At 47.5% G+C, this 10,526-nt stretch overlaps 2 protein-coding genes and 1 long non-coding RNA gene across 4 annotated transcripts; 2 read left to right on the top strand and 1 right to left on the bottom strand.

Moving 5' to 3' along the window:
- Positions 1-1,711: 1,711 nt before the first annotated feature.
- LOC133144420 (ribose-phosphate pyrophosphokinase 2) lies at positions 1,712-6,972 on the top strand. The gene is made up of 7 exons (XM_061267110.1): positions 1,712-2,046; positions 4,474-4,657; positions 5,102-5,200; positions 5,402-5,526; positions 5,726-5,899; positions 5,985-6,144; positions 6,369-6,972. Exons 1-7 carry the CDS (start codon positions 1,925-1,927, stop codon positions 6,459-6,461), a joined length of 957 nt encoding a protein of 318 aa, XP_061123094.1. The 5' UTR covers positions 1,712-1,924; the 3' UTR covers positions 6,462-6,972.
- On the bottom strand, positions 1,931-5,358 carry LOC133144731 (uncharacterized). Its single transcript, XR_009710764.1, has 2 exons — positions 5,069-5,358; positions 1,931-4,890 (listed from the first exon to the last, which is right to left on the bottom strand). It is a non-coding gene; the product is annotated as an uncharacterized LOC133144731 (long non-coding RNA).
- Positions 6,973-7,549: 577 nt separating the features above from the next.
- tmsb4x (thymosin beta 4 X-linked) lies at positions 7,550-9,874 on the top strand. 2 transcript variants are annotated; one of them, XM_061267538.1, is made up of 3 exons: positions 7,550-7,709; positions 8,678-8,787; positions 8,939-9,874. In XM_061267538.1, the coding sequence occupies exons 2-3, from the start codon at positions 8,688-8,690 to the stop codon at positions 8,971-8,973; spliced, it is 135 nt and encodes a 44-aa protein (XP_061123522.1). In that variant the 5' UTR covers positions 7,550-7,709; positions 8,678-8,687; the 3' UTR covers positions 8,974-9,874. The 2 variants fall into 2 exon arrangements, with proteins under 2 accessions (XP_061123522.1, XP_061123530.1); XM_061267546.1 differs by lacking the exon at positions 7,550-7,709 and adding an exon at positions 8,117-8,532.
- Positions 9,875-10,526: the final 652 nt, after the last annotated feature.

The raw sequence follows: 10,526 nt of genomic DNA, 5'->3' as shown, positions 1-10,526 counted from the left end.
GTCGAGTCGATGACTTTGTTGCCTACGCGGTGGTCTTTTTCTCGCGCACTCACCTTACCTTGGCGACATGCCTGTGATCTCGCCACAGGCAGGTGCGGCGGCCATTTTATGTAGCGAGCTGTTTTTTGTTTTTAGAAAAGGCAGATGTTGCGGACGTTGAAAGGCGCCCAGCCCGACTGGCCGTGCCTCGTGTTTGATCTTTCGGGGTTGGCATCAAAGTGCGATAATCAAGATATTGCGAGACAATTGGGGTCACTGCTTGTGGCTCAAGAATCCTTTTGGTTTCGTTTTTTTGACAGCGGTGCGACATACACTCCACCTTTACACTGGGTTTATCTGGTGCCGCGAAGTCATCAGCGTATCGTTCCGATTTTGGCCCCACCCTTCACCTGTCCGCTAAAGGCCTGACTACGAGCATTATTTCAAATCGTACGTCCATTTTCCAACTTTTTACTTTACGGTCCGACAAAAACATTCCATTTGTTTTCTTTGTGTCTTAATAATGTGAATCACATGACTTTGTTGTTTTCGTAGACACGTTGACGTCTTACTTTGCCCATCAGCTCGCACCAACTTGAACTCTTTGCATGGTTTGTCTCAGTCAGCATGCCTGCTTGTCTATGTAACAAAAAATATATTTGCACAATGGAGGAAGGACCAACACACTTTTGGTGGCGTTGTTCCAAGAGTTTTCTTCCTAGCCGGTGTGCAAACATTTGAAAAGACTTTGTCCCAATGATCTTGTTTCCGACTGGTGATTTCAGCACTTAAAATGGATATGGATGGACTGTGTTTGCTACATTCATGAAAGACTCTCCCAAAGAATGTTCCTCTTTCACAGATGATTAAACAGGCACTGTCGACGCTGCGCTTTCAATCGGGGGAAAGGGTTCGGAGGAGGACATCTGATTGTCCCACCCACCTCGGCCAGTCCTACAAATAAATAACCACTGTGGCTCAAGAGCAGTTCTCGGTTTACATGTAAATGGGAAAGAAGTTATTTTTTGTTCGTTTACGATGAAAAATGTTATTTCTTGGGGACCTACGCTTTGGACGTTTCATCTCTGACATCTATAAAATATATTTCTGAAAAAGATGTGTGTCTTTGTTCTTCGGTGGAAGCTGTCAACAGCGAGCTAAAGGTCATTTGAGATTGATGAACTGGGATCGATTTGATTGAACGTGGAGAATCTTGCAAAGTCCATGTTTACTCGGTCCATCTTTTGATCGCTAGTGTGTTTTCTGTTGTTGCCGTTGATTTGAATGTCCTCATTCGAAAGGAATCCTTCCCTTAACTAGCGTCCGGCTACAAATAACAGCCAATTTACTGCCTGGCACATGACTGAGATGATGTGACGCGTAAAAGCTCAGCAGCTGACCACTCGAGTGGTAAATCAAATTAGGAGACTCTGTATCACAAGAAGGTCAACACGCAAGACCTAAAACAAAAATCCGATAACTGCATCTGGTCCAGATCCTCAATTGAGTTCTTTCTTATCTTTTTTTTTTTTAAACACAAACATTTGTCAAAGTGTTCACGCTTAGCAGTCAGTCTGAGTACACGAGCCACCTAATTGCATTTGACATGACATTTTCGAGCGTTTCTTCAAAGTGTGCGTCCGCCCAGATGTCGCGGGGTGGGCGTCCGTCCAATGAGGGGAGGGAGAGAGGGAGGGACGCCGCTTGACTTCCTTCCACATGCAGTGTGCCCTCTTCCCCCGCTCATGCTCGATCTCCATCCAAACACCCACCCACCCAGTCTCGCTCTCTCTCTGCCGTCGACCGTCGGAGGCGCAAGACTGCAACACTGCAATGCAACATTAACAGAAGCCCCTCATCTTCGCCATTATTTCAGCGGGGAGACCTGCTGTTACATTATCCTTCTTTCCCGCAACCTTTTATTTGTCATTATTAATTTTGCAACATGCCGAACATCGTCCTCTTCAGCGGGAGCTCTCACCACGACTTGTCCCAGAAAGTAGCGGATCGGCTAGGACTGGATCTGGGTAAAGTGATCACCAAGAAGTTCAGCAACCAGGAGACATGGTGAGTATTTTCACACTTTGTTTGACAACTTGGAGTGAAATGGAGTAGGCTGGCCGACCGGCCTGGATTTTCCTTCTGTTAGCGTTAGCTTGAAGTTAACAATAGTTGACTACGGCGTCCACTCCGTCCACACGTGACCTGCTAGCCTCATGTAAACACAACAAGCTAGAGCGCTAATGTTAGTGCATCCATTATCGGACAAGGCGTTTTCTTTGTCGATCGCTCATGAGAATTACTCCAGAAACATTGTTTTTGAATTGCACTTGTAGGATTCACGTTAAATAACCGCCCGTGGTTGGGAACTACAAGGTAACATGTTAGCCCGTGTGTGTGTGTGCGCTAATCATGCTAGCTAACGGCTTCACGTTTCAATATGGTGGCTCAAATGTTGGGCCGTTTTTTTTTTTCGCCAAACTTAATGACCGTCGACAATGTGGTGAAATAGTGTTTAATACGACCATTTGGATATTGCTGTTTTTTATGTTATTAATACAAAGTATGTTTAAAATGAATACAAAGTATGTTTGCTGAAGGAGTGTCTGAAATATGAAACACACGGGATGGAACATGTTCCTTCGCGCGCCTCTAACGGGAGGAGCGAGTAGGATCAAGTTGGAATCAATCTTCTCAACTTGAATTCTACGTTGGTTAACAACACTGCAGCGTGGTTATTCATGTTCAATGTTAATGGCAGTTCCTTACAAAAGACGGACTGAAGTGTTAGTCAGTGGCACCTCAGCAAGAAGAAGAAGGAAAAAAAAGTGTTCACAAGAACATAGGATATGTTGACTTTTAGTACTGTGGTGAACGCCCGACATGCGGAGGCCGTTGGTCGAATCACATGCTTTTGATTTGTCCGGCCTTTTTCCAAGTTGCATCAGTAATGGCACCCTCAGACATGTACTTATTTTCATCGTTGAGAGACAGGAGCATTTCTTTTTTGCTAGGGAACTGTGGAAAAAGAAGTGGCAAAAGTAGAAAGTGCAGATGTGATGAGGACTGCAATGGATGTACTACTCGTGCTCTGTTTTTCAGGAATTTTTTGAACCTGAAAAAGCCGTCTTAAACACAAAGTAATTGTACTTTGTAATGACTAAGCCCAAAAATCTAATGAGATTTTGAAAGAGCCGTGTCAAAGGAGGGAAGTCGTGATTGATTCTCTTGCGTTTCTGCACTTTTCAGCCTGGGAACACTTTTAAAACCAATGATTTTTCTCAACCCCTCAAACTGAGAAGAGGTGAGAGGTTTACACTTCTTCTCACAGCTCCCCACACGCGCTTTCACCAGCTGACCTTTGCCGGTCAAGGTCTGCACAGCGGCGGTCGCATGAGTCAGAGTCAGCTTTATTGTCAATTCCTTCATGCCGAGACGTAAAGAAACGGAAATTTCGTTTCCCCTATCCCCCGGTGACGAGACACGGCACACGATGAACAGACAAGTAAACAACGGGGGGGAGAGAGCTCAGGACCCCAACAGCCTGGAGATCACAAAGTTCGCCAGTGGCGAGCAGTGCTAGGATGTAGACGCGCATTCCACCTCCTCGCCATGTTCATGATTGGACTCGCCTTGCAGTTTGACAGTCGCAGATCATCATTTCATCAGATCCTGCTCGCGCATGGGGTAAAGCTAACCGTTTGAGGAAACGGTTCCGTTTCAGTGTGTGAGCGGGAAGGTAATCCAGGCCCAGGCAGGGTCAACCATCACATGGCTGAGGCCACGTTGGTGCGAGTCCCCCAAACGGGAATGTTTCACGCACACGCTTGCTGTCACTGCTGCCTTCACAGTACGACATGTGTTTGACCCGGACTTGTTGGACGAGTAGCCGTCCTGCAGGTTTTGCAAGCGTCACTGGACATGTGAAAGAGGAAGTCAATCTGGTAGTTTTCTTTACAAGATGTGCCCCCGCTCGTCTCAACTCGGCATCCCTGATTAAGGTTTAGTTTGAGGCAAATTCCGTCCTTTTTGATCCAGCTCACGGGCGGCCATTTTACCACTTGCTGTCTGTCCACCGAAAATGACATCACAATTTGGGGGTTGACTTCCCCTTTAAACACAATCATTTTCCAAATCCTGAGTTTTGAGGCAGGAGAAACATTAGTAGCTAGCTACACTAAGCAGTTAAGAGCCCTTTGTTACCCTGAGCTAACAATGTCGAACTTGAGGACCCCGAGTGGTCAAAAAGCCTGCAGCACCCCCTTCCCTTCATAATCTGAACACCCCTACATTTATCAATGTGATGAATTGCATCTGTAAAACATTTGAAAACTCGAGCCGGTGTGCAAAGCCGTCCGAGATGCTCTCTTCAAACTTGTTCAAGAAGCATATTTTCACCCTCACATATTCGGATCCAATTCTTAAATCGTTCGACCGAAACGTTCCACTGTACTTAACTTCCTGCCCGTTTTTTCTTTCCCATGGAACCAACAGCGTGGAGATCGGGGAGAGTGTCCGCGGCGAGGACGTGTACATTGTGCAGAGCGGCTGTGGCGAGATTAACGACAACCTCATGGAGCTGTTGATTATGATCAACGCCTGCAAAATCGCCTCGTCATCCCGCGTCACTGCCGTCATCCCCTGCTTCCCTTACGCTCGGCAGGACAAGAAGGACAAGGTAGACGGGCGGCGGTTATTAGCAAACTTGATTGATTGATTGCATTGATGGCTAAACAAAGGCACAATGTCAATTGTAATGTAATCAAACAATGATTTGGAACCAGTTCAGTGAAATTGGATAGTCACGTGATTGTTTTAAAGTCCTGGTTCCGAGTCAGCCTTTGTCGTCTGCTAGCTCAGCATCAGCGGCAACCCCTTTTAGTGTTTTGGCAACAAAACCAACGCTTTGACCTAAGAGAGTGATAATAAGGAAATTCACAGACACATATGAAGAATGCTCAGGTAGAAATCTCACAAGAACTGGCCCCCATTACAATGGAACCTTCTGAAGGACAAACGTCCTGTGATTTTTTTTAAGTGTATATGTATATTACCCAATCGCCCTCGACACACTCACACACACACTCACCTGAGTTGTGATGATAACATCTGCTCGTCCCAGAGCCGAGCACCAATATCGGCCAAGCTGGTGGCAAACATGCTGTCTGTGGCGGGCGCTGACCACATCATCACCATGGACCTCCACGCCTCACAAATCCAGGTGAGTGGACAAAAAACACTTCAAAAAGAGAAATAGAGTGCCACATGGATACAAAACAACTCCATGGCTTAGCCTTTCAGTCCTGCTAGCTGAGCGCTAACGCTAAATAGCATCTGTCGCGGTGTTCTAAATGGAAAATGGCCACCCTCGATTGACATGAATAATGTCTTTGTCTGTCTGTCTGTCTGTCTGTCTCTCAAGGGCTTTTTTGACATCGCCGTGGACAATCTATACGCAGAGCCGGCTGTCCTGCAGTGGATACGGGAAAATATCCCAGAGTGGAAAAACTGCATCATAGTGTCTCCCGATGCCGGCGGCGCAAAGCGGTAAGATGATCGGCCGTCGGCGGCGGCAAGCTTCCGAGGCCCGGTGGTTCGTCGAAAGGCCCGCTTGCTCATTTTCAGCCTGTATTGAACCGAGGGCCGCATTTGATATGAAAAGACCAAAAAGACGTGCTACGCCATCAAACGGAGTCCCCAAGTCATTCAAAGTACCGATCTAAGAATGAAAGCCCTTGTCGTGCAGCGTGACCTCCATCGCCGATCGACTCAACGTGGACTTTGCCCTCATCCACAAAGAGAGGAAGAAGGCCAACGAAGTGGACCGCATGGTGCTGGTGGGGGACGTCAAGGACCGCGTGGCCATCCTGGTGGACGACATGGCCGACACCTGCGGTACCATCTGCCACGCCGCCGACAAGTCGGTGTCACAGCTGCCAATTTGTCTTTTTCTTGCGTATCCGTTTGTCCCTTTTGACGTTGGCTCTCTCTCTCCTGCGCTTCAGGTTGATCGATGCCGGCGCCGTCAAGGTCTACGCCATCCTCACGCACGGCATCTTCTCGGGCCCCGCCATCTCGCGGATCAACAACGCACCCTTTGAGGCGGTGGTGGTGACCAACACCATCCCGCAGGAGGAGAAGATGAAGGCTTGCCCAAAGATACAGGTGTGCAACATTTGAAAAAGGACGTACTTGGGCAACAATGAACGTTCTCCACGCTATGAGAGCCTGGTTTGCGTTGTTAATGGAGCTACATAAAACAGCAGTGCCATTTTGGGACTTCAGAAGGAGCGCAAAAAGTCCAACTCGACGTTTCGCTGTATATCAATTCATGTTGCCGTGTACTGACGCCGGCGTCTGTCTGTCTGTCTGTCCGTCCAATGTTGTAGGTCATTGACATCTCCATGATCCTGGCAGAGGCCATCAGGAGAACCCATAACGGCGAATCCGTGTCTTACCTCTTCAGCCACGTCCCTTTGTAAAGACGAGCAGGCGGAGCAGAGGGAGGGCTTCCTTTGGCCTCCTCCGCCTTTGCCATCCAAGCTCTCGGTCGGTCGGTCGGTCGGCTGCGACCGTAAGCGCCTCAGTCTCCAGGTGGTTTGGGCGGAAAAGGTCTCGCCCGCCCGCAGCTTGTCTTTGAATTTCAGTTTCCATCCAGGAGGTGTAGTGAGACAACACTCTTATTTACATACCCGTACTTACCTTTGGAGCATTCCACTTCAACTCTTTTACTTAAGAAGACATTTCTTTATTTGGTGAAATGCACCTTTAGCCATTTGTATCAGCTGTTGCTAAAAGTCATTCAAGTTCCTCTAGCAACCCACCAAGTGTTTTAAAATGCTTTTAAATTGAAAGGTCATGGAAACGAGCCAGAGATGGCTTGAAACACAATTCGAGCCATGACCGAGGAATTTTGCACCTACAATGGGTCTTCTATTTTTTGTATTGTAAGTCAAGCAGCATCTTTTGGCAATAAAACTTGACAAGAGCGTATTCTGGTCTATTTTTCCATTGGTGTGCTTCAATCTATTGCTTCCTTATGGTACACAAAAAGGATGAGCTGTGAAGCCTCATGTCGGTTGGCCATCATGTTTCAAAGCTGTGATTAAGACTCTGGAAACCAGACTGGAATGGTTTTTGCCCATAAGCTTAAGTTTGGCGTCGTGTGCCCCAAATTTGCCGTGCTTGTTCGAGCATTTCAACAGTCCCGTGGCCCTTGACGAGTACAAAGCAGGTCCGAGTCATTTAGCTGTAAAGCTCATCGTTTGTTTTGGGCTCGTTCGGACATTTCACTTGGAAATCCAATATGCCAAACAAACCTTTTATGACAGTTTGACGGTGTGCCTGCCGTGAGATGACTCATTTGGAGATGGGTTCGGTCTGTTCGCTGGATCGTACCACGAGAGGGCGCCTTGTGCACGTTCATGACCCTCGTCGCCTCAAACGGTAACGACTCGTGAGGAAACGCTCGTGGGAAATAAACGCGTGGGAAACAACTCGCCAAATTGTTTGGACTCGGATCCCCTTCCCTCTTCCCGTTTGTAATAAGCATTCAAAAGTCTTGTTTAAAGGTATCACCAACAGGTGGCGCCACTGTGGACGCGATGGTGGTGATGTCACCTCATTAGCATATTGGTGACTATATGTAAGCCTGCGTCCGGCAGAGTTAGGCTTTCTGCTGTTGCCACCCTACCGCCTAGTTCCTCCAAACCGTTCGTCCTCACCACACGGTAAGCTACATTTGAATCATTACTTGTCTTTTTGAGCCATTCTCGTCCCCATTCAAGAAATATCTATTTATTTATTTTAAAACGGCAGCTCCACAGCAGGTCTAATGTTGCATTGATGCTGGCTTTATGGAAATGAAAACATGTGCAACCGCAGAACGGCGCTGCGCTGCGCTGCGCTGTTTTGTTTTTAGAGGAGCTGCGACTGATTTCATCCAAGAATGCACGCGCTCTTTGTCCAACCAGCGCACCCATGCGCGCGTACGCACGCACGCACGCACGCAAGCCAAAGTGTGTGTTTCCCTTTGTTCCAAGCGGGCCCCCACCCCCCCATTAGCGCCCACTTTTACTTACCCGTCACGGGCCTTCCTCAAATGTGTTGCGCACCAAGAATGATTTGTGCTGGAATGAGCAACTGGAACTGGGCGGGCGGTGGTTTCTTCACGTTGAGCCGCATGGAATTAGGAGGTGGGGTCGTCCAACGTGGAGTTGGCCATGACGAGCAGGAAAAAAGAGAATATTGCTAGACTGGCCAATTATTGAGGAGCAAATGCTTTGACTGTTCATCTGCGTCTTCTTTGTGGGAGTCGGCACGGCACGGCGGCGCGGCGCGGAGCGGAGCGCTATTGTTATGGAAATGAGCGGACTTGATTGTAGCATCCCGATGTCGACTGACTGACTGACTTGGGTGGAGGGATGGATGCCAATCAAATGACGACGGGCACAGCCGCAGGGCGAACAAAAGAAAGAACGAGAGCTTACGAGCCCACGAGCGAAAATCATCTGCGTAATGCTACATGCATTTGGCCAACGCCCTGATTTCATAGTAAGGGGTGCACATACACAGGTGCTGTTTTTTTTTAAACATCAAGACTACCAGGAATTCTTAAAACGACTATTTGGACAATTACTTTTGGGAACTATTTGTATTTTTTTTTCTTTTTTTAATGAGGACTTTTTCGGTCTTGCAGACCTGCAAAGATGAGCGACAAACCCGACATCTCAGAGGTGACCAGCTTCGACAAGAACAAGCTGAAGAAGACGGAGACTAAAGAGAAGAACAGCTTGCCCACAAAAGAAAGTGAGTAAGCCTTGGGAGCTGCATTCTCTCTCTCTCTCTCTCTCTCTCTCTCTCTCTCTCTCTCTCTCTCTCTCTCTCTCTCTCTCTCTCTCTCTCTCTCTCTCTCTCTCTGCACAAATATGACTGAGCGTTTTCTCTTCCCTCCCTTCAGCCATTGAACAGGAGAAGGCGGCGACGACGTCGTGAAGCCCCTCGCCATGCTCCGCATCCCCCACCCACCACCTCCGCAACACTCCTCCCTCCCTTCCTTCCTTCCTTCCTTCCTTCCTTCCTTCCTTCCTTCCTTCCTTCCTTCCTTCCTTCCTTCCTTCCTTCCTTCCTTCCTTCCTTCCTTCCTTCCTTCCTTCCGCATTGCCTTGCTCTCATCAGTCACTTCTTGTAGCTGTATAAGTTTGTAAGTGAGCGACCCGATCGCGCAGACGGGACGACGCCTTCGGTCGACGCAACGCGCCGCCATCTTGAGGTCTGTTTTGTTGAGAAAGATAGAAGAGTGGAGGGGGGCGGAGGAGTATGTGGTACAGGATCCTGGAAGTTTTTCAGTGCCCGACTTGGCTCTGCAGTGGAGAGGTGGAAGGGACGAGGAAGGGCCTGCATCCCGGGAAGTCCCCCCCCCCCCCCCCCCCACAAACACACACACACCACCATGCACGTCGCCACCCAATTTCCCGCGTTGCTGCTTTTTGCGCCAAAGCTAAGGCGTCAAGCTTTTCTGCTATTATGTCGTCTTTCTAATTTTCAAAAAAAAGTGCACAACTTTGTTTGTACAATGTGAATGACCTCCACCGCCCAAAAATGATACTGTTGTATGTATGTTTTTTTTTCTTGTATACACGCAGGATGATAAAAAATCGATTTCCTCTAGTTCTGAAAACAAAATGGACCTTGTTTGTGGTTAAAATGTACTTTGGCCCTTTTGTTTGAGTGATTGACAATTTTGGAGAAAAAAAGCCAACCGCGTCTATGTGCTTTGAGATTGATCGTTGGAAGATTTTTTTTGTTAAGTCCCAACAGTTACATTACTCTGCCACACATCATTGCAAGGAATGGAAAACCATGAAATGTTGTAATAAAAAAGGATTTGTTACTACCATGTGTGCTGGAGAAGTGTTTGCAAGCTACACTGCAGGACACAATCATCACGCTTGTATCTTTGGCCCTCATCAGCAGCAGAAGGGTAAATAAACCAAAAGAAACCAACACATTTACGGACCATTTGGAGCAAAAGGTGTGCATTCTTGCCAAACTGAAGCTACTGACGAGTGGGCCAAGTCTCCTTTTGCTGGAGACTAATTTAAAGCTTGAAGTTGCAATCAAATCTGGGGATTTATATTTTAGTCCTTTATATGCCAATGACTACTTGTAGATCAGCGGTGTCAAATGAATTTTTATGATGGTAGTTCCTAAATTGGCCATGATGATGGTGAAACCACAAAAATACATCCCTCATCATTAAATTGCAAATGATTATTATTATGTTGAATAGAATTGTATTGTAGTTTTGCTGACTTGGGTTTTCCAAAAATGGTCCGATTTTTCTGGCCCGTTGACCGACCGGGGACTCCGGCTGCTTCCCAAAACATGCTCGCTTGAGTCGCTGCACTGGTTTAAGTAAGGGACGGACGGACGGCGTGACCCAGAGGACAAGGTGTCGCCTCAGCGGCAGATTTGCTCCGTCTCCTAAACTGCCTTCATCCTAAAATTAGCTGCGACCGACAAAGCCTTAATGTCATTAGCATGGA

This window comes from Syngnathus typhle, linkage group LG2 (genome assembly GCF_033458585.1).
Source record: "Syngnathus typhle isolate RoL2023-S1 ecotype Sweden linkage group LG2, RoL_Styp_1.0, whole genome shotgun sequence".
NCBI classification, from domain to species: Eukaryota; Metazoa; Chordata; class Actinopteri; order Syngnathiformes; family Syngnathidae; genus Syngnathus; species Syngnathus typhle.
This window is presented reverse-complemented; position numbering and strand designations above follow the sequence as displayed.